This window comes from Anguilla anguilla, chromosome 17, assembly GCF_013347855.1.
Source record: "Anguilla anguilla isolate fAngAng1 chromosome 17, fAngAng1.pri, whole genome shotgun sequence".
Lineage (NCBI taxonomy): Eukaryota > Metazoa > Chordata > Actinopteri > Anguilliformes > Anguillidae > Anguilla > Anguilla anguilla.
In genome coordinates, this window is record NC_049217.1 from 21,819,849 (window position 1) to 21,847,056 (window position 27,208).

The 27,208-nt window shown below is 46.1% G+C and overlaps 2 protein-coding genes and 1 long non-coding RNA gene across 4 annotated transcripts; 2 read left to right on the forward strand and 1 right to left on the reverse strand.

The window, feature by feature from the left end:
* Window positions 1-296: 296 nt before the first annotated feature.
* LOC118216477 (methylthioribose-1-phosphate isomerase-like) lies at window positions 297-6,045 on the forward strand. Its single transcript, XM_035397651.1, has 6 exons — window positions 297-659; window positions 2,020-2,243; window positions 2,724-2,893; window positions 3,926-4,102; window positions 4,570-4,794; window positions 5,126-6,045. The coding sequence occupies exons 1-6, from the start codon at window positions 528-530 to the stop codon at window positions 5,257-5,259; spliced, it is 1,062 nt and encodes a 353-aa protein (XP_035253542.1). The 5' UTR covers window positions 297-527; the 3' UTR covers window positions 5,260-6,045.
* On the reverse strand, window positions 2,051-15,060 carry LOC118216478. Of its 2 annotated transcripts, none has more exons than XR_004763020.1 (5): window positions 14,949-15,060; window positions 8,407-8,470; window positions 4,635-4,801; window positions 2,698-2,889; window positions 2,051-2,184 (listed from the first exon to the last, which is right to left on the reverse strand). It is a non-coding gene; the product is annotated as an uncharacterized LOC118216478 (long non-coding RNA). The 2 variants fall into 2 exon arrangements; XR_004763019.1 differs by having other exon boundaries at window positions 2,105-2,187.
* Window positions 13,534-26,465, forward strand: slc25a23b (solute carrier family 25 member 23b). Its single transcript, XM_035397649.1, has 10 exons — window positions 13,534-15,157; window positions 19,992-20,115; window positions 20,827-20,914; window positions 21,086-21,197; window positions 22,815-22,973; window positions 23,251-23,403; window positions 23,654-23,767; window positions 24,212-24,379; window positions 24,983-25,133; window positions 25,552-26,465. Exons 1-10 carry the CDS (start codon window positions 14,957-14,959, stop codon window positions 25,731-25,733), a joined length of 1,452 nt encoding a protein of 483 aa, XP_035253540.1. The 5' UTR covers window positions 13,534-14,956; the 3' UTR covers window positions 25,734-26,465.
* The last annotated feature ends 743 nt before the right edge of the window (window positions 26,466-27,208 follow it).

Below are 27,208 nucleotides of genomic sequence, written 5' to 3' on the forward strand. Positions count from 1 at the left end.
ATTTGCCTTTGAAACATTTGTTAATGTTTAATTAGAAATACAAATTTTATTAATAGAGAAGAAAAACAAGCGATTTGACACAACTGTGCCAAAACTTTGCATTTAACTGTATGAGATTTTTTAAAATCGTAAATCATAAAAATTATTAGGCCTCTATGAATGTCACTATACACACAGGTGAGTATATGCAGTCTTCTTTCTTTGTTGTGCGAATAGCCGGTTTCTGGTTACATTGTTGCGAGGCTAATATGAAATCATTTCCTCGTTAAAATCTTAAACAAATGGGACGCCGTTGCCATTTGAGTGGTGAAGAATTGATGAATCGGCTGAGCGATGAGGTGGGCGTGGTGAAAAGAAGGCACGTGGTGCCTCGATGTGTCAAAGTGGGAATCTGTAGTTCGCTGGTGTCCATGATCGCTTGGTCCTAATCAACTACTGTTCATCGTTAAATCGACTGAAGGACCGGTGATATTGTGTCTGTTTGTGGGGAGCGGGTTGCAAGCTGTGTTGCGTGTCATTCACGGGCCATGACGCTGGAAGCGATCCGTTATCGGCCCGGGTCTCTGCAGATTCTTAATCAGCTGCTACTGCCGCACCAGAGCGTTCATGAAGAGATCCGTTCTGTCCAGGACGCGTACGAAGCGATTAGGTCCATGAAGGTAAGAAGTGTATCGCAGTACCACAGTGTATGCCTGGATCGTTCTCACCGATGCACTGTCAAGAGTATGAACAGCCGAAAGCCTTTATTGGTTTTCATTTCCAATTCATATTTCTGGGTTAATGTCGGTTGCCTTTGTTTGAATAGGTGCGCAGGATCAGTCTTTGTTTGAGCATTGAGCATACGTGAATGTTTCAGTATTGACTTGCCGTCGGTCAGCTTTGCATGATTATTATGATGTTCGTCCATTTATACGCGGACGTCTGCTTGCACGTGTGCGTGTCTCTATGGTTACCTACCTGTAGCCTACATACCATAATGGAGATAAAATGTGTTGATTTGTCGTATTTACGCATTAACGAGAAAAGTGTACTCCCGAATAGGGCGATGGGCTCTAAAATTGGCTAAGCTATTTATCGTTCATAATACCAACGCCAAAGCTAATAAACAATTTGCTTATCTGAAGTTACTGATTTGTAATACTTAGCCAAACGCGGTGCTAGACTGCTGCAAATTCTAAAAGAAAATAGCCCGCCTATTTGTACTTCTAGACTCCTTTGTATGTTAGCGGAGCTCCTGGACTGGTCCTGGGCCGGTTTCGTCACAATACTGTCAAGACTGAATGTCGATAAGAAGACACTTTTGCGTCAACAATTAAGTTACAGCCGTTAAAATAATCAGCCATGGTAAAATGCCATCTGCGCAATTTTGATTGGCCGGCGACGGTTCTGAAACGCTTCTGTATGAAGTGTCGCTGCGGCAGTTCGCTCCCTCATGACACCAATGGATTGTTCATGTCTGATTTTTATTTATTTTTTAATTTTTGTGCAGTCCTCTTACATGCAAACACATTCAAACACACTGATGAAGAATACATTTCAATTAATTGTATTCTTCATCAGTGTTTATTGCTGAAACATTTGCAATATCAGTTTGGGAGAACGCAGACACACATGTGCTCTCCTTCAAAACACACAATGTCAGCTGCCCCTTCTTATCACACTGCAGTTCGCGGGCCAGGGCTTGCAAAGAGCTTGTGCAAGGCCCACGGACTCGAGTCGGCGGAAGAGGCTTCCTGTGCTGCTCAACCGGCAAACTGCGAGTGCCCAATTGACCAGTGGAGGTCGCTGGTGTGCAATGAGACGTTGTCATCCTGGCCAAAGCCCTTCCATCGCTGAGTGAGGGTAGACCCAGCTGTTGCCCTGCGGTCCACACTGGCACGGTTCGACACCACAAAGTTGGGCCCCACCTTAAACAGGATGGGCTGCCCAGGACCCCCTCCCCCATGTTGTATGTTTTCATGATTTGGCCAGTCCCCCAGTCCAGGCGTCACAGAGCGCTCTAACCCCCCCGTGTCCCAGGTGAGGGGTGCTCCAGCCATCGCCATCGTGGGGTGTCTGAGTGTGGCCATGGAGCTGCGGGCCGGGATCAGGGGGGACAGCCTGGTGCCCTTCTTACGAAAGTCGCTAGCCGTCCTGACGTCCGCCCGACCCACAGCTGTGAACATGGCCCGGGCCGCAGGAGAACTGCTGGAATTCACGGAGAGAGAGAGCACACAGAGGACAACGGAAGAGCTGACAGAGAGGTACTTAATGACCTGCATTATTTGTTTTACTTGCCTGTACATTTTTATAATAATAACAATAATAATAATTATTATTATTGTTGTCGTGGCTGTTGTTTTGATATAGGCACGTCCGCGTGTCACTTAACATAGCCATAGTTAATGGTGTCAATGTCATACTTCACGTTTCATGTGTGCTTTCACAACACTGCTTTGGTTGTCCTGCCAGTTAAACACCATTGCATTTAACCAGATTTAAATGGATGGAGGGAGGGAGGGAGATGGGGGGAGAGATAGAGAGAGAGAGAGAGAATGAGAGAGAGAGAAAGAGCATTGCAGCCAGGACCGAAGAGGTGCCATAATTTATCAAACAACTTAGCCTTTTTGAGGAGATTAGTAGTTCTGTATCTGAAACGGATCTTATGAGAACTTCAGTTTCAGTGCAGACCAGTTACAGCCCAGCATTATGGCGTACCCACTGCTTGCTTGTGTGCCACACAGCGTGATTGGCTGGATCGAGGCCATGCTGCAGCGGGACATCGACGACAACCAGAAGATGGGGAACTACGGGGCGCAGCACATCCTGTCTGGGGTTCCCCAAGACTCCGTCACCATCCTCACACACGGCAACACGGGGTCCCTGGCAACAGCGGGATACGGCACCGCACTGGGTGAGAGAGAGAGAGATGGAAGGAAGGAGAGAGACAGAAAAGGGAGAGAGAGGGAAAGTTAGAGAGAGCAGGAAGTAGAGGGAGGGAAGAGAGAGAAAGCAGGTGTATACAGGTATTGAAGTTGTATTTGAGTTCAAACATTTTATTTTCATAATTGAAAATTCTGCGCAGTTGACCTGAATATATTTTTTTATTTGTTGTCTTTTCAAGTCAATGATCTCTCAGTTATTAAGGGTCAGTTATATTTACTTTTATAATTGATCTATTGCCATTTTACATTACATTTGTATACAAAGCAATGTACAATAAGTGCATACTGAAGGTCATTGGAACAACTACAAAACACAGGTCCGATAAGGTACAATGCTCATTATGTAAGTTATTCATAGACATGAACACATGAAGTCCAGTTCACACGGTAAGCATAGGCTAGGTCAGAGTAATGTTAAGTCAAGCTAGGAGGCATGACAACAGGCCATGACATCAAGATAACGACAATATTAGTGCTGGATGAAGGTACATGTAACATGAAAGGTGTACAGGATCAAAGTGGAGTGATGTAAGCGATAAGAGTGATCCCAGATTGGGAGTGCACCGCAGAGTGGTGATAGTTAGTCCAGTATAGCCTGAAGAGATCCATCCACGGCTGATTTTTAAAAATGCTTTGACAACACACACTGTTTGCCAGTATGCTATTAAATGAGCTTTGCCAGGCATTGTGAAAGCAGCAAACCATCTGTTCGTACTGTGACTAATGTTAACTCTGTCTACCCACTCTGAGACACTGTCACGAACTCATACTGGCGCTGTGGTTGGATGCTAAATTCATGCTCCCACAGATATTTCACTGCAGTAAATTATAATTTAGACGAACAATTAAACTCATCTCTCACTGGCTGCCGGTACGACGGCATTTATCTGCGATTTTGGCGATGAGGGGTGACCTCGCGTTGCCGTGGCGTCGCTCGCCTGCGCTCGCTCTCCGCGCGCGGCTGTGTGAGTGACGTCGGCTACGTCTCCGTCGTCCCGCAGGCGTGGTGCGCTCGCTGCACGCGCTGGGCCGGCTGAAGAGGGTCTACTGCACCGAGACGCGGCCCGGGGGCGAGGGCGCCCGGCTCACTGCTCACGAGGCCGCCGCAGAGGGCCTGCCCGCCACCCTCATCACCGACAGCGCCGCGGCCGTCGCCATGAGAGCGAGGGCCATCACAGGTGCGCCTCCCTGACATTAAATTATATTAGATTACCTTACGTTACATTTCATTACATGTATTCTTTACAATAACTGGGTGTAGTAAAAGTTTTTCTAGGTTGGTGTGCCCTTTTGCCACTTTCAGCACCTGCCCCTCAAAAGGTCTCTGCACAGCCCTGCCACTGAGTATAGCGTACAACAGTGGTGCCCTACCTGGGCAAATCAAATCAAACCTACAGCCTTAGAGTTGGAAGCACAGTTGCCAAAACATTACACTATACTGCCACCCCTTTACCTGGCCTTGGTTATGTCAGCAGATTCCACAGACCCATGAGATACTATGCTCTGTATTCACTCTGAGTGGAGTGTTAACCTGTGGCAGTGTTGGGGTGTGTGTCTGACTCTGTATTACACATGGAGTTTTCATGGTATCCTGTACGTCTGAGGTGCTATGTGGTAGCGATTGTGTCAACCCCTCTGTTCGTAGCGGTCGTAGTCGGGGCCGACAGGGTCGTCGCCAATGGAGACACCGCCCACCAAGTTGGCACTTACCAGCTGGCCATCGCTGCGAGGCACCACAGGATACCGTTCTACGTGGTGGCCCCCAGCACATCATGTGACCTCAGCCTGGAGAGCGGGAGGCATGTTGTGATCGAAGAGCGCCCCCCGGTGGAGATGACTAGTATTGGCGGCCTGCCCTTCGCTGCTCCAGGTAAAGGCTGAGTTTGGGAGGAGGCACACCCAACAAAAGTTTTAGAGAGAGAACCGGGGAAAGCAGGTTGGGGAGAGATAACTTACCTATAAAGATGAAAAGAGGAGAGAGCAGGACAGGTCAATGAGAAGCTAAAACTGTGAATTCTGTGACCAGATTTATATACATATACAGTGTGTTTTCTATGATTAAATTTGTTGTGTTTCCATCTAATCTCTCTCTCTTGCTCTTCATCGCCCCTCTCTCTCCCTCACTTTCTATCTCTCTATCTCTCTCTCTCTCCCCCTCTGGCTTACTCGCCCTCTGTCTCTCTATGTCTCTCTCTCTGCAGGTATCGAGGTGTGGAACCCAGCCTTCGATGTCACCCCCCACCAGCTGATCACAGGGGGAATCATTACTGAGCTGGGTGTCTTCCTGCCCTCTGAGCTGCAAGCTGCACTGACTGGGCGTCTCACTGCCCTGTAGGCCCCCTGCTGGCCAGAGACAGCAGCTGCACCAAATATATATGCCTACCATTCCAGTAGACCTCCCTGAGATAACAACCTCCAATCAACACACACACACACATACTCACACACACGCACACACACACACACACACATGCAGTATTCCTCATCTCTGTCCTTCTGTCGACTCCCTTTCCATCAGTAATACCTTCATCCTCCACGCCTTTGTGGTGCAGGAGACTGGACTGCCCCTTTTTAAAGTTTACTGGGTGAAGTGTTCTATTTACAAGCAACAATGCTGTGAATGCCTCAGTAGAAATGTAAATACTGAATGTTCTTCTCATGTCTGGAACAGACCATGACAGTCTGCCAGTTGATACAGTGAATAACACTAAGGCAATGTGTTAAAATATGCAGGCTAAAATAACTGGCTGACTGCTCAGTAATAAATAAGGTTATCAATTAGGAATCAGTACTGACTACCATTATTGAATTGGGCATTTTCTACTGATTTTTTATTTAATTTTTTTTGCTTACATTGATGAAATGCTTAATAGACTTGTTTTATGGAGATGAAATAACACCCCTCGTAAATTTTCATAAATTTCATTTGCCAGTGTGCAGGTAAATGTTTTATGAACATGGTGAGAGCTGAACCCAATTGTTGATGTATTCATAACTTAAATCGGCCCGTGCGCACAGTAAAATGTTTGTGTTAAATGAACTCTGATCGAGAACGTTCTTACTCTGTTAAGTGTTCATCTCTCTCGACTCATATAAACTCTGTTCGAGTTTTAAATGAAAATGATTTCACTGCGTTGTTGCAGTCTACACGGAGAGCAGATGGCGAGAAAGGCTGACTGAAGTGGCGCTGTTTTTCATGTTGCATATGTGTTACGCCTCGGCGCCACCGTAACGTGCGCTCCTACCCACATACAATACTACGAATGCCAGGAACACCGCGCAGGAAGCCGTCTCTCTCCCTCGCGTACATCGTGGAACGCACAACCGAAGCCGGGGCCGCAGAGCGATACAGACACACGGACTGCGCAGACTCCACACGCGCCGCCGTCTTACGGTATCTGAGCTCCTTTCCCAGCAGTCCTTGACCGTTCAGTAACCTTTCGGTAGCACTGTGGTTCGGGATCCGTTAGAACTTGAATTCCCTCTTTTTTTTTTTGAGAAACATTAACTAGTGCTGTGGAATGAAGGACAATTGCAAAATTATAATGTAGCAGTTGGCTGACAGCCTAGTGGTTTAGTTTAATGGGGCTTTAGTCATCATCCTGAATCCGGTTCTTTAGCTGTGATACTTATTATTTTTTTCTTTCTATGATATACTGCTCATTTCTGGCACCGAGTCCTCTTTGCACAATGCTGCCACAGTATACACTGTGTCAAAAGCAAGGCAGGCAGTGCTGCATAATGGTTTGGGCACTGGGCTGTAAGTTAAAGGTTAAAGGTTAAAGGGCACTGCTGTTGTACTCCCAAGCAAGGTATTTAACCTGAACTGCTTCAGTGTGTATCCGGCTGAATTAAATTCTATAAAATACTAATACAAACACCGTTCAGCTCTGCATGAGAGTGTGTGCTAAATGCCTGTAATGTAGTGTAACAACAGGCAGCGGTGTGGGGCTCTGAATTCATATCCACAGAGCAGTCGGTTTGATTTATATGATGGAATTTGCAGGGTACCTAAAACCTCGTCCGTTAAACATCCAGTCTTTCTGTGGGAAGTGTTTAGACTCCGAGCGTCGTTAGTCATCCCCTGGGCATTTCCAGAACGCTAAGTATGATTCTATCGAACGTGGCGCTCTGTAATGTTGTGCAACATCATGCTGGGTGTTTTCGGTCACCTTATGAAGTCATTCTGCCTTGGATCCCAGGAGGTATCACGCCTGGGAGTAGTGCAGTGGGATTGGCCTTTTGAGCAGAAGTCTTCACCGTTAATATGAATGACAGCTCAGCCTGGTGCAGCCCGATTGCTGTCCCACTGAGTTTAGTTTTTTAAACATGTAAATATATGCTGTAAACAAATGGGGTTAAATTATTCGATTTTCTGACAAAGTAAACTAATGGGAGCAGTCATAGCCTGTTGTGTGATCCATCCTTGATTTGGGCCAAATGCCCTTGTAGAGACGTTGCTCCCTTACCCCCCCCCCACCCCCACAAAGGTGTAATTTCTCAGAGGAATGCCTTTTGGTAAACCACACAGACTTGTATGTTCCAAAAAAGACTGGAACTCTTCTTTTGAAATGGGGCAGTTTTCATTGATCAGCTTTGTTTCCGGGGCAGGAAGCGTAAAAGTTGAAAATCAACTTCAGGTTTCAGGCATGCAAACAGTACACACACACACACACACACACACGCGCACACGCGTACACACACACACACACACACACAGTGTGTATAGATCACAGAAGTAGCTTTTTCTCTTTCCCACACAGCCTGAAAGAAACCTGTGCTCTTTAAAAAGTGCTTTTTTAAAAAAGCTGCTGACTGACTGGAGCTCGGCCCAAACTTCAGTCGTGACGATGCTTTCCCTCCTTCAGCGAAGATGACCGAGCTCAGCCACAGCGGCTTTCCAGACCAGGTGCTCTGCTAATCCCAAAGGCCTGTGCAGTCGCGCATTGTCTGGTGGCGGCCATGCACAATAATGAGATAATTATGCTCGGACCCCGGACCCCGCCCCCCCCCCCCCCCCCCCCCCCCCCCATTTTAGAAACCATTGTTACCTATCATCCACATGTCCCCTATGCAATGAGAATCACTGTAACTAAGGGGTGAGTCGCTATATTTGATCGCTCAATTTTTTGCGCAGGGATTATCTCATGAGTAGAGCGTGGCTGTAAACAGGTGTATTTGTCAGGCCTGACACACATGACCGGGCAAGCAATGCTAGTGTTCAGGACAGACTAACCGTGCCACCGGAGGTTTCGTTGTGCTTAAATCTTAAATTTGAATACTCGGAAAGGACGCAGTGCGTTTAGGACCCCCTAGAGAGAGCTGAGGCCTGCGATGCCTTCGAGAGTTTGCTCACTGCGTACGTCCGTGTGCACGGAGGGAGGGACATTTCTGCCCCCCCCCCCCCGTCTGAGTTCAGCGAATGTCAGTACCTATTGCAGTCACGGTCTCCCAGAGCAACAGACCCGTCTGCGCAACTTACCGTGGGATTCGGTCGCCCGTAGTTCTGAAGAGTCTTGTCGCTCCCCAGTCAACATGGCAAAGCACTGACAAAGGGGGAAAAAAAGATGTTTTAATGTGTTCATGCTTCGTGCTCTCTCAGGCGTGAAGCCCTTTAGAGATGGGTTTGTATTTCTCAGCTGTATTTTTGCACTCTCCTTGCTGTGAGCTCTCGACCGTCGCTGTGAGGTTCCACCCAGTCTTTTCAGTCAAAATAAAAAACCAGTAATGATGCCCCCCCCCCCCCCACCACCACCACCCCAAGTGCCTTTGAAGGCCAGGTGGGTGCCAACGCGATGCCCATGCAGGCCTCTGCAGGCCTCTGCAGGCCCCGACAGACACATCATTCGCCGCCCGCATGGCTGCAGAGATAGCGGCCAAACGTGTCGACGGCATTTGTCAGTTGTCAGGGCTCTGCGTCAGAGATTGGCAGGCTTATTTCCAACCCCCCCAGGTGACAGACTGGCATTATTCTCAGCAAAAGAAGCCAAAACTCGGATGTTAAATGGGCTGAATAATATTCAGCTCTCGGGTGCCACTCACTAATGGTAATTTTAGAAGAGGCCAAAAAAAGGCAGACTGTGGCTTTCCCGGACTAGCGTTGGCCAAGGCTGTTAAAACCTACTGTTTTCTTTACCGTTGACCTCCTGTGTGTGTGCGCGCATCAGATTACATGTAGGCATTTAGCAGATGCTCTGAACCAGAGTTACTTATGTAAGAGCCAGCATTTTAAGTCACCAGGGTGACAACCAATTGTGGCAATCAACAATAGGCACAAAGGGGACATACAGGATGTAGTATTACTAGGAAGCAAACGGTTAAGGGATATAGTTCTAAATGGAAAATAGCTACAGCTCGTAAAAACCCATGCAGAATTATCAGCATTAATTGAGTCATGGTGCAGTTTAAATGGGTCTGTGGAGAAAGTGGCTCTCCTGTCCTGATTGTAGATTATTCCACCACTGGGGGGGTGGGGGGGGTGGCAGAGCAGTAAAAGGATTGCATCACTGATCTGTATATGATATGGGTGCTCTAATAGTCTGTACATTATGTCCTCTCCCATCCAGATCATTTACTTCCTTAGCAGACACCCTTATCCAGAGCATATTGTACACTTTACTCTTTTTTGTACGTGCAATACAAACAGTCAACTCCGTAGTCCTGCTTCGAGAAACAGGGCCCAGCTTTGAGAAAACGCCGCACTTTGGTTCCGTCATGTTCCTCCTCTAGTGGGCGACACCTGCACCCCACGGGGCGTTTGTTCTGAGCCAGACAGTTAATACACCCCCCACCCCCCACCCCCCACCCCTTCACACATAGCCGGGCTCTCGGAAGTCAGGAGGAGATGTACTGCCTTAGGGTTATTAACTGCGTCGTTATTCTGTGGCTCAGTCGCACAAACAAGGGGACGATCGGGCTCACCGCATGGTCCCCGGCCACAAGAGGCGAGAGCAGAGAGAGGAGCACGAGTTCCAAAGGCCCAGTTAGGGAGGATAGGGACTGAAGAGTGAAGGGGTCACACGTGTGTGTGTGTGTGTGTGTGTGTGTGTGTGTGTCTGTGTGTGTGTGTGTGAGTGTTTCTGTGTTTGTGTGTGTTTCTGTGTTTGTGTGCGTGTGTGTGTGTGTTTGTGTGTATGTGTGCGTGCGTGCGTGTGCACAACCTTACTTGTCAGTGTCAGTAAATTGAGCTGTTTTGTGAGCCATTTGTTTTGTTTGCCTTCTAAGTTCATTAAAATGTTGCATTATGCCAATTAAACGTCTGTATTCCTAGATATTAATAAATGACTTACCGAATTCAATAAATGCACTTATTTTAATGATAATTTACATGTTTTTAACTTCACCTTCACCATCACCTTATGCACACATGGCTTTCAATACCTTTTATTATTGTTTCAAAAATAGTTCCAACTGTCAAAAACAGACATATGCCAACTTATCACATACACTGAAGGCAGCTCCAAAAAAGGGTTTTGTTAAGTCACTTCCGTGACTGTTGTGCAGCGTGACGGTGAACGTCTCTCAGAGCGCTGAACTTGAGTGTTTATATCTCGGGAGTATCCCAGGAATTGTTGCCACAATATTTCATACGGCCGGATCTATTTAAAGCTACGCGAGGAGCCTGGAAGCTTCGCAGACCATACTTGCCCGAAGCGACACCCCTGGAACGCGCCCGGGCCTCGGTTTCCGGGGTAACCGGGTCACTCTGAACCCACGTCCCGCCAGCTACCGTAACCCAATCAGCTTCTCGAAAGGGTGGTTTACACGTCGTTGGGCTACCGTTTCACCACAGGTGGAAAACCGAGGTTCAGAGAGTAGACGTCCTCCCCAGGATTTTGCTCATTAGCACAATTCTTCAGCCAGGATGTAGTACTAATCAGTGAAATGAGCCGGCTGAGTTAATGGGTGGAAGAAACACATGGCTGAACCTTTACTTTCTGACCCCTGGACTTTCCACTTCTGCATTTCACACCCAGTCCAATTCTATGTATTAGTTGATCAGCTGTAATTTATTTTACTTTATCAATTTGTGGCATTTTAACAGTATAATTTAATCTTATACGAAAAGGGTGCTGGTTTTGGTTTTAGCTCAGCACTACACAACCTGTTTAAAGTAATTAACTAATCAGACCTTGATCAGTAGAATCAAGTGCCTTAGTGCTGCATGGGCTAGCACAGAAACCTGGACCGAACCGGCCCTTTTCGGATTAAGTTGGACAGCAATATGTTCAGCGCTTTAAAATAAAGTTTTCAAAAATAATGATGTACGTCTACAATACATGACATGCTAAAGGGGAATTACATTTTTGAAATGTGGGATATTGATTGATCAGAGGGTGGAAAACGGACATGGTTGTGTATGCAAATATGTCATCATTGTTCATACAACATGCAGGTGGTGTGTGTAAAATATTAGAAGTGATAAAAATATAAAGATACAAGTCAAACACTTCGGTGTACAGGCTGTCTATGGAAGTATAAATGTCACCGTCAATCTGCAGTTAATGCATGGGCCATATAGTAATACAGGCAGTACTTATGTAATTGTGCGATACAGTATATTACTTCATCCACCCGTACGATTGCGTTTACGAAAAAAAATCGTTTAGCTAGGCTACCCTAGACATTTAAAATATATAGCGTTTAATATACTAATATATTTTATGCCTACATTTCTACCTTTGAACGGTAGCCATACAGGGCTTCTTACTGTGTTTTTTCATTCTCATTACGATGCACATTGTCTCCTCTTAGTGTCTGTCAGTATAATCTCTATCCTACGAATGCTGACTGTGTTGTTTCCAGGCATTGCGCGTCACACCGTTCAAACTCCATTATATCCTTCCTTAATACCTCGATAAAACCCCATAGCGTTCAGCGGCAGGGGGGCGGCGCGCACGGCTAGCGGTCTTGGGCGAAGCCGTGCATGCAAAAACGACCTAACTGTCAATAGCCCAATGGACCTGTAGCCTAATACAATTCGTTAAATGACAAAATCGTCTGAGGTGCCCAGAGAGACCAGCGGACACGAGAATTGCAGTGTGCTTTTGAGCAGTCTATGCAGTTTTAGCGCATTAGCGAAAGAATGGCCTGTAATGCGCTCCGCAGCAGTGGTTCCCGGCTTCGGTCGTGGGACCCGTGATATGCTGCTTTTCGTTCCATCCTCAATTACAATCCCAGAATTTTAACAAGCTGTTAATTTTTTATTAATTGGTTGCTTTTCATTTTTATAGGGATCATTTACCCTCTTAGGGACATTGTGTCAGAAATAGCTATGCACGCCCCCCACGAAGAATAAAAGTCACATGTTCATATTGTGCTTATCGTGGTACTGAAAATTATTACATAAAAATGGTAACACAATTTGTAAAAAAAAAAAAAAAAAGTAATCATTAGTAGACAGCAAAAAATTCAAAGACAACGCAAATGACAATGAGCCAAACTTACATTGTGTCAAGTTTGAGGGGGGAAAAATATGAAAAACTAAAACACAAGTGTTCAGCAACCTAATTAGGATCCTGCTGATTCACCTCAGCGTTTAAGTTAATAAGTTACAAATACAGACATCTTTTTACGTAATTGTTTGTAATATAGTACAATAAGCACAATTTAAACTTTCTATTCTTCAGGCCATGCGCAGCTATTTCAGAAATAACGAGGCTTAAAAGGGTAATCCCTCTAAACATGAAAAGCGCCTAAAAAGAAAATGGAACAGCTTGTTAAAATTCTGGGATTGGTTGGAACAAAAACCAGCAAACACCTGATCCCCCGGGACCGAGGTTGGGAACCACTGCTCTAGTCTTCAGTAACCCTGCTGGCTAATCGTTCTGCTCCACAGCACAGCACAATGCACTTCAATAACGATTGACCGCTGTACTGCATTATCTTATACAGCTCATTCTTCACTCTCGTGCTAAGAAGGATGGTTTCATCACATGGTAGGGTAGGCAACAGCCGACCAGTCAACGAGGCCTATCGCGGTTTATCACACCCCCCGTTCATTTCCAGAGGTGGAAAGTCCAGGGGTCCGTAAGTGAAAGTCCTACAATGTGTTTCTTCCATGACTTCAGTCAGTCTGTTTAACTAATAAGCTCTACCTCCAGGCTGAAGAATTGTGATAATTAGCAAATTCAGGTGATCGGAACAAAATACTGGGGAGTATTTTTCTTCTATGAACCAGGATTCACGCGCACGCGTGAACACCCAAACACGCACAAACTGGCTCATCACATGTACGACCAGTTGGCAAGTCATATGTTAGCAAGTGGCTCCACTACTGCACAGACAGGTGATTTAGGACGATAAACCGGTTGGAAAGTTGAAGGCTGCGATACTGGCCCCTCGAGCTACTTGCAACAAAATGATATGCTCGAGTAAACTAGCAGAAAGCAAATATGCTTATCCTTGTACAAACAAAGGAAGTTGGAGTTGATTTTTCACCTTTCTTTTGAAACGCATAGGCCTACGTGACTTAGCCTAATTGTAGGTCACTAAAGGTGAAAAACTGATCCATTCAAGAGACTTTTAAAAAAGGACAACAACCACTACAATGCCGCTTATTTCGTTTATTTAGCCTGTTGGGTACGAATCATATAGTGTTACGAACAGTAGCCTATCATAGCTATACAAAATGTCAAACGTTAATTAGCGTGAGAAAGTTTACGACTAGTTTAGCAACAGCCTAAACGCTTATCCTAAGACTTCACAAAGAAACAGCCCGTTGGTGTTTGTTCGGGGAGGATAGCATATTGACTAACGAAATATTTGTAAACATAAACATTCAGAGTGATTTTTTTTTGCAGCAGGAACAGTTTTGGAATAGCATTTTGCTGAAGTTCACTTGGGAATCGCGACTTTTTACTGTGATGGCTGGACGGGTTTTCCATGTTGTGTAGCCTGTGTTGTTATTTGTGGAGGAAGTGAGTTGGCCACCTGCGTTAAATAGAATTCGAAGGTAGCTTACGAACTGATGCAGCAAAATTAATCGCTGGAAATCTACATTCTCTTGTGATAGTATCGATTCACTTTACTCTTTTTGGGCTACGATTACCTAAACACACGCTATAGCTACTGCACAGTGCACATTACACCAGGATAATATTGCAGTAGGCTAATCGTGCATAGTGTGAGCACTCTACTGGACATGCACGGCATAGCGCAGATTTAGCACGCTATCAGCCTACTTGCTGTTGTATTGCGGTGGAGACTCGAGACGATATCTTCCTGTTCACCTTCGAATTCGATCCGAAACGATCTTTAAGACCGAGGAATGAGGAAGAAAGATGAGGAAAAATGAGATGTTTTATGACTGCCTCCCTATTTTCACAAATTGAGGGCCAACGCGGACTACCGGAAATAAATCTCTCATTGGGATAGACTGAAATTTCCGCCGGTTGGCTGAACGCTATCACCCGGCACATATTTCTTAATTCACCAGTGCACTGTAATGCGGTAAATATGACATGCAGTCATATTTCTAACGGTGCGCTGTAACTCGCCTAACACAACAGACAAGACTACTTTGTGACGAAGAGGCTAATTCCTCCAAATAAACCCGTGGATTGGGGCTGTTGCTGTTACTACGGGCAATGTAACGGATAGGGGGATAAATATTAATTTCAAGGACCTTTCCTTCTCACGCGGTGTAGATTCTCGGTAATGCTGGCCTGATTACCTAAACCTCGCACTCGCAGCAGAGGCAGACGTGGACGAAAGAGGATCAGATATTTTCATTCTAGACTCCTCCATGATTTCATAGCCTGCGGGTTTTGCTTCGACTGGGCTCCAAGGGACTGAAGGAAGAGGAGCCGGCTTGTTCGCTCAGTGGGTGATCTGTTGTGGAAACGGACTTCTAGCCTACATCCACAAACTTCGCAGTTCCCTCGCCCGTATACCTCGGTGTTACTGCGGATAAAGGCGGTGCCACCGCGGGTTGACCGGAATGTGACAGTTCTCATTCATATGTAGGACTACAGCGGTGCTCGCGGAATTCAGTTATATTAAAAAGAATTTTCAAAAACTTACACATTCACATGGGCGATACCAGGACACGGTCCTGTCTTGGTTGGAGCCGGGCTTTCTGTCAAGACAACGGTGCCGCTGACCCTGAGCGGGAGAAACGATGGGCCGAATTGTTCGAGCAAATAGATTTAAATAAGGACGGGCGGATCGACGTCAACGAGCTGCGGACCGGATTGGCGGCTCGGGGTTTCCTTCGGAGCAATGTGGAGGAGGTAAGACGGTCTATGGAATAAAGGCGTGAAAATTTGTAGCTAACAATTTCCCCCGTCACCGGCACTGTCATCGGACAGCGATTGACCTGGTGTCACGTAGCCTAGTATCACCCTGCTTCATGTGTAAATTTCCATGTGTGGTGTGATGTGAAGTGAAAGCGTGTGTTGACACTTGTCCCGAGGCACCACTGCGTCAGCTGCGCAGTTGTCGGAGATTCTGGGCTATGAGAGGGAACTAACAGTTGTGTTGATCCCAGTCAAGACAATACAAGTTCCCAAAGTAATAACAGTCCAATAAAAAGTACCGATAGTCAAATTGAGGCCACTTGGAATGCCAAAGGGAGTGTTCATTTTCTCCCGTAAATAGCCTAAGAAGCCCATTTCTAGAGCTGTAGATGTGCTCGCGGTGTGTTCTCAAGCGAAAGAACGCCGCTCTATTTTTGATACTCTAGTGAGATCATCTCCTCAGTTAGAATCAGCGTGTGGGTTTTATTCCGTCTCTGATTAAGAAGTTGACTGGAAATGTGCCCTTGCAATTTATCTAGAAAGAAGGCAGATAGTTCCTCTTAAATAATGTTTCACAATTGGTACTGCAATGACTGGACTACTTCGCAAAAAACCAAACTGGTAAACGATGGTCTTCTTTGGTTGACCCTGGTGTTAATTTACAGAAACCTTGAAATAGTGAGGTGAATATTTCAGTTTTCTGATGTCTAATGCTGTAGCACAACCCCTTTATTCAAAATATTGTGCTCATTCCCTGGGGACCTGGCGAAGCCATGACATTTCTTTGGGCTGTGGGCTTGCAGTGGAGCTGTTAACTTAATATGGCAGGTCATTCGTGGGGTAAAATGGCTATGCCATTGCATTCACAGGGTCATAAATGTGGACTATTTTAGCTGGTTACCATCTCCAAAGAACACACGTGTTTCTGTCAACAGTTGAACCCTGAGTGTGTGTATCAGAGAGATATTCCCACGTCAGGAGTGAGCTTTGAGTCAGTTAAGGGAGGTTCTGCTCAGAATGAACTTTGGTGATAAAGAAGTTCAATGGTAATGATAAGAAGCAGTAGAATGGAGGAACTTATGTGCTGATAAGGAGTTGATATTTTTGCTGTGGTGGTAGTTCTCTGTGGTACCTTAATAATGTGGATGCATCGCACTAATGAATAAGGGTTTCATGACCAGCGGAGAATGCACACCATCTCTATTAAGGGTAAAACAGCACTGAACCATTATTGGTCTCCGTGATCATGGTATCCTGCTGGAAAAAGGAGTGCGTATGTGTATGTGCTGCTCTTAACACCCAAACACACTTTCACAGGTGACTGCTGCAATGTCAGTCTTTTACTCTGATATCTGAAGCATCAGGATTATGTTGTAATTTGATGTAATCCTTTCATCAATAGCATCTGTTGCGGTAAACTGTTATCGTTCAGCATGTGTCTGTTGTTAACACAAGCGCTGTACGTGGCGTGGATTCACCACCTGAGCTGTACATCTCAAAACCTAGACTGGACTAAATTGTCATAATCAAAAATGATGTTGCCCCACTTATAAAAAAAGATATTGATTTTCAGATATCTATCGCTTTTTTAAAATAGGGCACTCAAACATGAAGTACTAACTTTGAAAAGATGGAGAATGGAGTGCAGTGCAGTTTATTTTCTTAAGCAGAACATTCTCATTTTGTACTGTGGTGCACAGCTGCAAAGTCTATGGTGTTGAACGACATTAAATAACAGAATCATTGAAGGCCATACGTTACTAGGCCGTTCTTGTCATTCTGGAAAGAAATGGAAAGAAAATGTATTGGCTAAGTGCTAGCATAATCCTGTCATTGTTTGCTGTGGAAAATATGTTTTTTTCCTCACTGCTACAAATTTAGCTTTGGTTGTTTGTTATCAAGATGTGGGCAAAAACTGTCCAAGATATAAAACTTAAATACTCTCATGTTTAAAAAAAAAGCCGGCGGAAGTTAGTTTATGAATAATTACATGGAAGGATTGTGTGACAATGAGAATTATATTCTACCGCAAGGCTGCAAGTGGAAAACACAGCTATGGCACTGACGGCTGAGAGAGCGGTCAGTCTTATTTATTCCTCTGCTTGCCCACGTTGCTTTTTTGCAAGCAAATGCATTGATTAACTGGCCTATTTAATCACTTTAATGGAGCCTATTTTGTTACGGCAGTGCTGAGCTGGGCTGCAATGTAGCACGTTGAGCCAAAGCACTTCTGAAATCGAAGCCTGACTGTGCCAGTGCTGACTGTGATTGGCTGCTGCAGCAAGGGCAGAGGCTGGCCCGGGCACGTAGAGGCTTCACCACCTGTGTGATTCGTGCAGTTCTCCAGAACGGTGACTGCACAGCACAGTGCAGCGAGATGTTGCAAATTGCCCGGGGGGAGGGGTCAGGATTGGGCAAGACTGCATGCTGGTGGTTTGTCTTTCATTGTGGCCACGCCCATGAAGAACGTGGAACTGGGACGGTGGTCGATATCACTGACTGTTAAATTATTCGTATTAAGGAAGCTGAGCTGGCTCTCCAAATGGAGGTTTTGTTTCAAAGTTTTTTTTTTCAGGAAATAAAGTCCAGTGCACATGTTTTGTTTTGTCGCAGGCAGCAGCTGTCTTTGGTAATACTCAGTACTCACAACTGGAAACTCTTTCACAAACTTCTTAAGCCACCAGATGAAGCGTGAGGTCATAAGGAAGTTGAACCTTGCTGAAGAAGGACATGGTGTATTCAGAGTAGTTTATAATTGCTAATTATTAACTGTATACAATGGCAGATCAAAGAAAATTCCCAGTATGTCTGTTGTAAAGTTTTCAATGCTTTGAACTGCTTGCAGGTCCTGTAGTAGAGGCAGAAACCCATGAGATGTTCATGTTCAGGCTTGACAGTGCTGGATACTCTCTAGCTGTAGGTAAATGATGAGCTCATATTTTTATGGATTTATATAATTTTTTGCCTTTATCAAAAGTTCTTATCCAGAGTGACTTATACAGGTTACCTTTTTGCATGCAGTCATTGATACAGCTGGATATCAGTCTTGTTTTTAATTTATAACAACATTACAGTGCACTGTCACCCACGAACAGGAAATGTTATTTATTTTCTGATTATTTCAGTAAAATTTAGAATTCTATTGAACTATTAAACTCTGTTAAACGCTTTTTTTCCTGGGAGTGGGAGACCTTCATAACAAAAAACAAAAGTCTAGCCTTTTGGAAGCAGCAGTTTTAATGAATGTGGCTTTACTACATCACTCAAACTTTCCCCCAGCGCTGTCTTCTCCAAACTCTTCCTCAGTAACAGAAGCAGGTGTACTGGTGTCAGAATGCAGGCCATAAGGGCGGTAACAGGGGCCATTGCCTGCGATCAGCCCTGGGAGCTGTGGCCGTGCACGCCCCGCTGTGCTTCCTGACTCGAACCCGTGACCTCATCTGTCACTTCCTACCTGGAATAGGAGAAGGAGAAGAGAGCGTTCCCTGTAGTATGTGTGTGCATGCCGGGACATCTCTAGAATTTATTTTCTCAGGGAAAGAACTGTGGGAAATGAGCCACGTGCACATGCACATGCACGTGCACACACACACACACATGCACATGCACACACCTGTATGGGCCTGTGTGACCTGCTAGTGGCTGGGAAAGCTCATACCCCTTTTAGCTCCACCCCTGTGTGCATGTGCACGTGTGGGTACTCTGTTACTACTGTTTACTGCATCTGACGCCAGCTTCTGATAAGGCTTCTATTGCACATGATCAGGGTTCATTCAGTAATGGTGTGAAGCAGCCAAACAGGGGGTCTCAAACTCCAGTCCTGGTGAGCTGCAGTCACTGCTGGTTTTTGTGGTTTCCATTTAGATCAGCAGCTAATGTAGGCCTTGGAAGGAAGGATTTAAATTATGCACTTTGCCAAAGTGCAGGAATACATTAAAATACCAGCAGACACTAAGGATTTGAGTTTGAGATCCCTGCTGTGAATGGAGTTTCACCACTAAAATGCGAGGAGAACTTTGTTGCACTCTGATAGAAAGCGTTGATGTTGTTTATGTTGTGTATTTCTCTTTGTGTGTTTATTAGCAAGAAATGTTTCTTCTTTTGAAATGTTTGTTTCATACATTCGGTTTTATCAATTGCTTTTTGGTTTGTTAAAAGGGTAACTTTTTCAGCTGGCTAAGATTTTTTAATGTTTACATGCGCTTTCAGTGTGCAATCTTTAACCCATTAAAAAGAAAGGAACCTGAAATTCAAAGATTTTTTTTAGAAAAGGCACTTCTTCCATACCTCAGTTAGCATACATCACTGTGCTCACTGAAGTTTTTTTAAAATTGATTTCTGCATGCAATTAAGTGCAGTTGATTAAATGATAGGGCAGTTTTCACAGGACCTGCATGAGGTGCTTCTGCCATATTTTACTCTGCAACATATTTCCACTGCAACCCTGGGACATCCAAACAGGAGTCTTTTGGCTGGCAGTATTACTTCAGACAAAATTATGTGCTGTCTCTGCACAGTCTACTTAACCTTACTGAAAAAAGCCTTGGCAGTCTCTCCCTCTGTAGATGGAGTGAATGAGGCCAGTGGAGGATTACTTTCACCAAATGAGTGGAGCTGCATGTCTGTCTGTATGTCTGTCTGTCTGTATGTGTGAGTAAGGGTGAGAGTGAGTCTGCATATTTTCCTGACCTGGCTCTGCTGGTCTGGAGCTGTTTTTTTCTTTTTGTAAGAAATGCTGGCCTCCTCTTTCTGCGTCTCCCTTTTTCCTAATCGTGTGGCACCCCTCCTCTCTCCCCCTCTCCCTCTCTCTGTCTGCCCTGCCCAGCAGATAGTGCAGGCAGGAGACACCAACAAGGATGGCCAGCTGGACTTTGAAGAGTTCACTGAATACCTGCGGGCCCATGAGAAGGCACTGCAGCTCATGTTCCGCATTCTGGACCACAACAACGATGGTCTGTGTCCACTGGGTACACTCACAGCACAGTGCACTCACAAAGCTCTGTGTTCACTGGATATGCTCACAGCACAGTGCACTCACAATGCTCTGTGTTCACTGGATATACTCACAGCACAGTGCACTCACAAAGCTCTTCATTCACTGGCCAGAATATTTTGTCTATCTTAATTACAAATGCAGAATACCTCAAGCACATGGTATCCCACTTTGATTTTACATTATATTTGGGTTGAATTATGCAATTAACAACTTTGATGGAGGGCCAGGCTTCTCCACTTGCCATCATGGATTTTAGAACTACAATTCTTCAGTTCATTCTCCAGTCAGAACACATCTCCCCAGGTGCCCTACTGTGTACCTATTTAGCAGATTGGGGCAAAGACATTTGAAATATTTTCGCTCTTTAAAATGATATACCTCTCCTGAAGGTCACTGAGAATTTTCGGTGTGCCACGTTGCTAACCAAAGCGTATTGTGGTAGGCAGAATTTTTCTGTGAATATTGATGATGAATGTTTCAACATGGGCAGTATGCTGCAGGGATTTTACTGGTGTCCAAAGGATTAAAATGTTTCAAATAAAGCATCTGACCCATGTGTGGTTATTGGTACTGGATTGCCTGATTTTGGGTGTAAGAATCCATCCCTGCATTGGCAGTGTTGTCCTGGTGTGCTGATACAAACATAGCTGTGGGGGTTGTGTTGCAGGTCACATAGATCTGGGGGAGATCCAGCGCTGTCTGCACAACCTGGGAGTGGATGTGTCTGTGGAGCAGGCTTCCATAATACTGCAGAGGTGCGTGTGTGTTTGTGCGTTTCATATCGTGTGTGTGTGCACGCGTGTGTGCGTGTGTCTGTGCGTGTTTGTGTGTTCGTCTGCCTGTTTTGTGTATACATGGTCATCTGTGATCTGTATATTGTTTGGGTAGTGTCTGTATTTGTTGTCATTCATTGTTTCTCCCGTCAGCATGGACAAGGACGGAACCATGACCATCGACTGGAACGAGTGGCGAGATCACTTCCTGTTCAACCCCATCCACAATGTGGAGGACATTGCCTACTTCTGGAAACATTCTCTGGTCAGTCTGTGCACCTGTAGACATTCCACTGTGGCTATGCATAGGTTACTTCACACCAGTGTGATTCCTACTTACTTAAGTTGCCTGTGGTGGTGTGGGGTTCGCTGAACTAGGTGTGCACACTTGCACTGCTCCAGTATCCTGGGACAAGAAACTTGGGCCTAATTAATATCTTAGCTTGAAGTGGATGAGATCATTCTTGATGTTTCCATCCTGAAGCTAAATCATCCTGGCAACAAGCCTGGGCACATTTTGGTTTCCCTTTTTAACAAGATTGCTTGAGTAGTTCAAGAACGGTTATTGTTGGACTACTCTTTAAACACAGATTTATTTAATCTCATGTTAGCACGACAAATGTATTTTAACGGCGTCGGTACATAATAACACATTATATGCAAAAATTGTATCTTAAAGTGCGTGACAGAGTAAAAATGCGAATCACAAATTGCTGTGTTATGCCGAATTATTTGCAAACGAATCGTGAAGGCGGAAAGCGGACCTCGACTTCAGGCAGATGGTAACCGCAGCTGGACTGACACTAGGGTTGCCAAGTCTCACGTATCTGGCATGACACGCTTGCAGCCTTAATCTCACACTCCCTTATGCAATCTCACGCGTCACGCAAGATCTATTTACAGATTAGGCCTACATGATAAACAAAAACCGTCCACTAATCCTTTAGATCGCTTAATAGACCGCCTCAACTTTCCTGCTACACTTATATCAGTCACATTGATCCCTGCTGTCTGCGCGACTTTGAGTAACCTATACGGGACGTTAATTGCTAATTCATGGTTTTATTGCAATTATTGACTTCATAATCGATTGTCAATAAATTCATTGAATTTTTTTTTAAAAGGTTGTCTTATTTTTTAAAACCTAAGGTCGCAAAAGATGTATACTTGTATACAAGCGTTTGCGCGTGCATGCGAAACGGTTTCAAATGGAAGATCTCACTGCAGCCAGTGTACACAAGTTGGAAGCCCTGTGATTCAAATTGACTGCACGAGAACAAAAGCTATTTGATAATTGTAGCCGATATATAAAAGGCTACGTCTGTTTTTACTCCATCCATATAATTTAATTTGTGACTATTAAATCAGCAAAAGCGACAGCAGATTTTTCCCCGTTCTAAGCTCTGCCTTCTTTATTTTGAAATTTGTCTTTTTGCGGTTTGCTATTCCACCGCCGGAACTCCATAACTCCGACATAACTTTAGTTGCAACTGGAACTCAATCGAACAGTGAGCGATAGCTTGATAGTCAGTGATTGTCTCTAGCTTCTTGCGAAACAATGGTGTCCGTGACGTCACAGATAAATGAAAACGCATGAAATTCCGTAGTGACGAAATAATTCCACAAGGGTATAAGTATATCCAGAAGTGTAGCAGTCCTCTGCAAGTTGAAACAGTTTTACTAAAGTTTGCCAAGTTCATGAGTAATTTATGAGCCGAATGAGTAGTGCTGCATGAAATGCCTGAGGAGGCGTTATTTGAACATTGTAAGGACAAGAAATTATTTCCATTATTCCTGCTTATAGAATAATTGCCTCTCCTTAATTCCCCTCTCGCTCTCTTCTTTCTTGTCCTCTCCCTTTCTCTCCCTCTCTCTGTGTTAGATGCTCGACATTGGTGAGCATCTGACTGTTCCAGACGAGTTTTCGGAGCGGGAGAGGAAGTCTGGGGTGGTGTGGAGGCAGCTCATGGCGGGGGCGATGGCGGGGGCCGTGTCACGTACAGGCACGGCCCCCCTGGATCGCCTCAAGGTCTTCTTACAGGTGAGGGCATCTTTGGCACAGGTGGACATTCACATTATGTTAATAGTGCAGAGGTGTCCAATACTGTTACTGTTACCAGTGCAGAGTTGTCAACCCGGCGTGCTGCATCGTTATTATCACAGTGTAATCGGTGTTGTGTTGTGTTTCCGGTGCAGTTATCACAGTGTTGGTGCTTCCGTGTCGCTGACGCGCATACTGGTGTAGACAGCGCAATGGGTGGAGTGTGATCAACCCTGTTAGCTTGTGGTCCTCTGTGCGCCCCTGTGCTGTGCCACAGGTTCACGGCTCCAGGACCCCCCGGGGTAACCTGTGGACCAGTTTGCGTGGGATGGTGCAGGAGGGCGGTGTTCGGTCCCTCTGGCGCGGGAACGGGATCAACGTTCTCAAAATCGCCCCGGAGTCCGCCATCAAGTTCATGGCCTACGAGCAGGTGAGCCCCGTCCGTCCGCCTGTCTGTCCGTCCGTCCGTCCGTTCGTCCGTCCCCGCTCCCCCTTGCTTCGCCCACCTGTGTTTTTTGTCTTTGCGTTACTACCGCCATACGCTCACCACACTTCCTCACATCCCAAAATCTTCCATGTCTGCCTGTACCCCCACACCCCCGTCTCCCCTCAAAGTGACTCGCTCCCTCACCTTGTCCTCCTCACTCCCCCCCCCCACTTCCCCTCTGTACCCCGTCCAGATTAAACGGCTGATGAGAGGGAACAACACGAACGCGTCCCTGCAAGTCCAGGAGCGGTTCATCGCGGGGTCGCTGGCCGGAGCCACGGCCCAGACCATAATCTACCCCATGGAGGTCAGAGTTCACGCCCGGGGTCAGCGATGTCCGCTCCGCGCGATGTCCTGTATGACGCCCAGCGCTGAGGCTTCAGCTACTGCCTCCTCTTTCTCTCCTCTCTTCCTTTCTCTGCCCGAATCTGTCTGTCCATTCACTGTTCCTACTCCGGTGTTACACTCAAAAGCTCAAAATGGCTGTCACAGTGGTGGTAATGATTGTGCACGTGATACTTATTATGGTGTCCAGGTGGTTTAGTCAGTGAGGGCACTCATTTTTTTGAGCATGTAAATATGCATGTTAGTGTACAGCAGTTCAACTTGTCACTGGCTAGAATTTGACAGATATTTAGATATTTAGTGGAAACAAATCTCATACAGTGCAGCTGGAGGTAGATCGGCGTCTGCTGGTCGAGCCGGTCTTGCCACGGCCTGGTAAAATCTCTGGCTTGCTGTTTGGACCCAGGTTCTGAAGACTCGGCTCACCCTGCGCAAGACGGGACAGTACTCTGGGATGGGCGACTGCGCCAAGAAGATCCTGTTGAACGAGGGCGTGCTGGCATTTTACAGAGGCTACATACCCAACACCCTGGGCATCATCCCCTACGCTGGCATCGACCTTGCCGTCTATGAGGTACGTGCGTGTTTGTGTGTATTTAAGAGTTCTAATATGCCGCTTTGACCCTGTATTTTGACCCTTAATGGGTTGTCTGTTTTTCCTGTTCTACTTCTGAAGTCCCAGGTTCTGAGTATATGTTTTTCATTCAGTGTATGTCTAAAGAATTCCCTCTAGCACATCCTTGTGAAAATTGTGGGAAAATTTTGCTTGAGGGTGTCAGTGTGCTCTGCAGCAGTTCTGTAGATGGCTGTAATTACCAGGTTTGCTTTCTCTTTCTCATCTTGCACATCTAGTATCTTCCTGACCCCTCTACAAAAACAGACTATTATTAACTGTCTGCAGAGCCCTGCTTGCTGTCCATTTGATTATCCCACAGGAGTGAACAGGTTTTTCTGTATCCTAATTTTAAAATGTTTCTCTTTATTCTCTCTTCCCCCTCCCCCTTTCTCTCTCTGTTTATCTGTCTCTCCCTTTCTGTCTCTTGCTATTTCCCTCTCTCCCTCTCTCTCTCCCTTCGCCTCCCTCCTCTTCCCTCTCTCTCTCTATCTCTCCCCCCTCCCCCCTCTGCCTCTCTATCTCTCCCCCCTCCTTCCCTCTCTCTCTCTCCCTCTCTCTCAGACCCTGAAGAACGCCTGGCTGCAGCGGTACTCCGCGGGCTCACCGGACCCGGGGGTTCTGGTGCTGCTGGGCTGTGGTACCGTGTCCAGCACCTGCGGCCAGCTGGCCAGCTACCCGCTCGCTCTGGTCAGGACCCGCATGCAAGCCCAAGGTGAGAGAGCACAGGGTGTATGGGAAATGAGTCACCTCAGGGAGGGAGAGAGGGATGGAGGAGGAGGAGAGCTGGAGAGAGGGAGAGGGAGGGGGAAGGAAGTAGGGAAAGAGATGGAGAGGGGGTGAGAGAGAAACAGAGAAAAGGGACAGAGAAGATCAAGAGAGTGAGACGGAAAGATAATGTGGGAAGGATGGAGGGAGGTAGAGAGCAGGTGAGAGGGAGAGAGAGAGGGTAAGAGAGAGAGAAGGTGGGAGGGAGAGAGAGCGTGGGAGGGTGGAAGGGAGAATGAGAATGAGAGACGGAGGGAAAGGAGGGAATGAGAGGTGGAGAGTGTGGAAGAGAGGGCTTGAGAGAGTGAGGGGGAAGCGTGTGTGTGGAACGCCGTGCCGGCGGTGACCTTTGACCTCCTCCGCAGCCTCGGTGGACGGCGCCCCCAAGCTCTCCATGCTGGGCCAGTTCAAGCACATCGTCTCCCAGGAGGGCGTCCCGGGGCTGTACCGCGGCATCGCCCCCAACTTCCTAAAGGTCATCCCCGCGGTCAGCATCTCCTACGTGGTGTACGAGCACATGAAGAAGGCCCTCGGCGTGGGCTCTTAGAGGGAGGAGCCAGGGAGGAGGAGGAGGAGGAGTGGTGGAGGCAGTGATCGTGGGTGTGGGGTCGGGGTGGAGGAGCCCCCGTGGATGGCTGGGTGTCAACGGAAAAGTCCCCAGTGGGACGGGACACAGGAGAGGGGGGTGGGGGTTACACTTGCCCCATCCCTGAGTACCCTGACTCACGCGCAGACTGGTCCAGCAGCGTACCCGTAGAGAACGGGAAGAGTTTTCTGAGATGTGATCCAAGGATCCAAGTGCTGCTGGGTCTTTTCCATGGTAGTTTCTTACTGTTTTTGTACCAGGCAGAAACAGAACGCAAGTGGGCCAGTCTTAAGCGACACTTCTCGTGTTCCCGGCCGTTACGCCTGCACCTCAGGAACAGGTAACATTCTCTTCTCTAGAACTCCCTCCTTCAGTGACATCGTCGTATAGCAGAGGAATTAAAGAACAGAAAGTTTATAACTGCAGACTGGCAAAGTGCTGAAAACTACCCCTGCTTCTGTGTGCACTAACAGACTTTGAGCCCGAAAGAAATGTGAATGTGAATATTCAGACTACTGTGTGCAACATGGTGGATTATTATCCTGTAGGGGGAAAACCTGAAACCAAAGCATCCCTTCATGATAAATCATGATGTGTTGAAATATGAAGCCAAAAAAAAAAAGAAATATATTTTGGTTTGTAGAAATAGGTGTCATATCAAAAATGATATAAAACCACTTTCGTTGAAATATGTACTTGTGCAGTTTTCATTTTAAAATGAATCATTTCAATATCCTTGAAACTGCAGGTACTGTATGAAGCTTGAAAAACTTTATACGTACCTCAATATATGCTGCACATCTTTTTACACTTTTGAAATTTCCCCCATTTTGTGATTTGAAACGGGACTCGTTTACATCTGGAGTGGATATAAGAGGGACTGTACACAACACCAGTTTGCTGAACCAAGCTTGCTGATGGATTTGCACTTTTGAATGTGCTAGTTCCTCCTAAGTGGTAATGACTGAAAGTGCACTGCGTGATGCTGCATTATTATGTTTAGCAGACACTGCAATCTGCCATTTCATAGGACTCTTAATGTTTATGTCAGAAAATTGTTTTCTTTTTTGTCGCCGACACAACAAAGTGGGAAAACTTTACAATAGGTCCTGTTGTGCCTGTTAGTGGCTGTATAAACACCAGTTACCCAGACAACAACACATCAGGAGGATTCTGAACGTCTGGCTGACTTGGCAGCTGTGCGTGGCTTTTGTGCGCTTTTGTCGGTGTGCGATGCGAGGGATGATTTCTTGAAGGAGCCGCACGTCCTCCAGCTTCTCCCTCCAGGTTGCGCGCCAGTGACAGGGCGCTTCCCGACCTTGTCCGTCGACTGGGGCCTCCCGCCTGGGAGTATCCCAGCTCTGTCAGCCCAGGAGGGACGAACACGCGACCGTATCGTGCATTCCAAATTTCTCGACAGGCCCAGGTGCCATGGT

Excerpts from the sequence above, each read along its gene's own strand:
- LOC118216477 (XM_035397651.1), top strand. The coding sequence starts at position 528 with ATGACGCTGGAAGCGATCCGTTATCGGCCCGGGTCTCTGCAGATTCTT. Across the intron at positions 660-2,019 it reads AAGCGATTAGGTCCATGAAG|GTGAGGGGTGCTCCAGCCAT; the intron begins GTAAGAAGTGTA and ends CCCGTGTCCCAG. Across the intron at positions 4,795-5,125 it reads CCTGCCCTTCGCTGCTCCAG|GTATCGAGGTGTGGAACCCA; the intron begins GTAAAGGCTGAG and ends CTCTCTCTGCAG.
- slc25a23b (XM_035397649.1), top strand. The coding sequence starts at position 14,957 with ATGGGCGATACCAGGACACGGTCCTGTCTTGGTTGGAGCCGGGCTTTC. Across the intron at positions 20,116-20,826 it reads TCTGGACCACAACAACGATG|GTCACATAGATCTGGGGGAG; the intron begins GTCTGTGTCCAC and ends GTTGTGTTGCAG. Across the intron at positions 25,134-25,551 it reads GACCCGCATGCAAGCCCAAG|CCTCGGTGGACGGCGCCCCC; the intron begins GTGAGAGAGCAC and ends CCTCCTCCGCAG.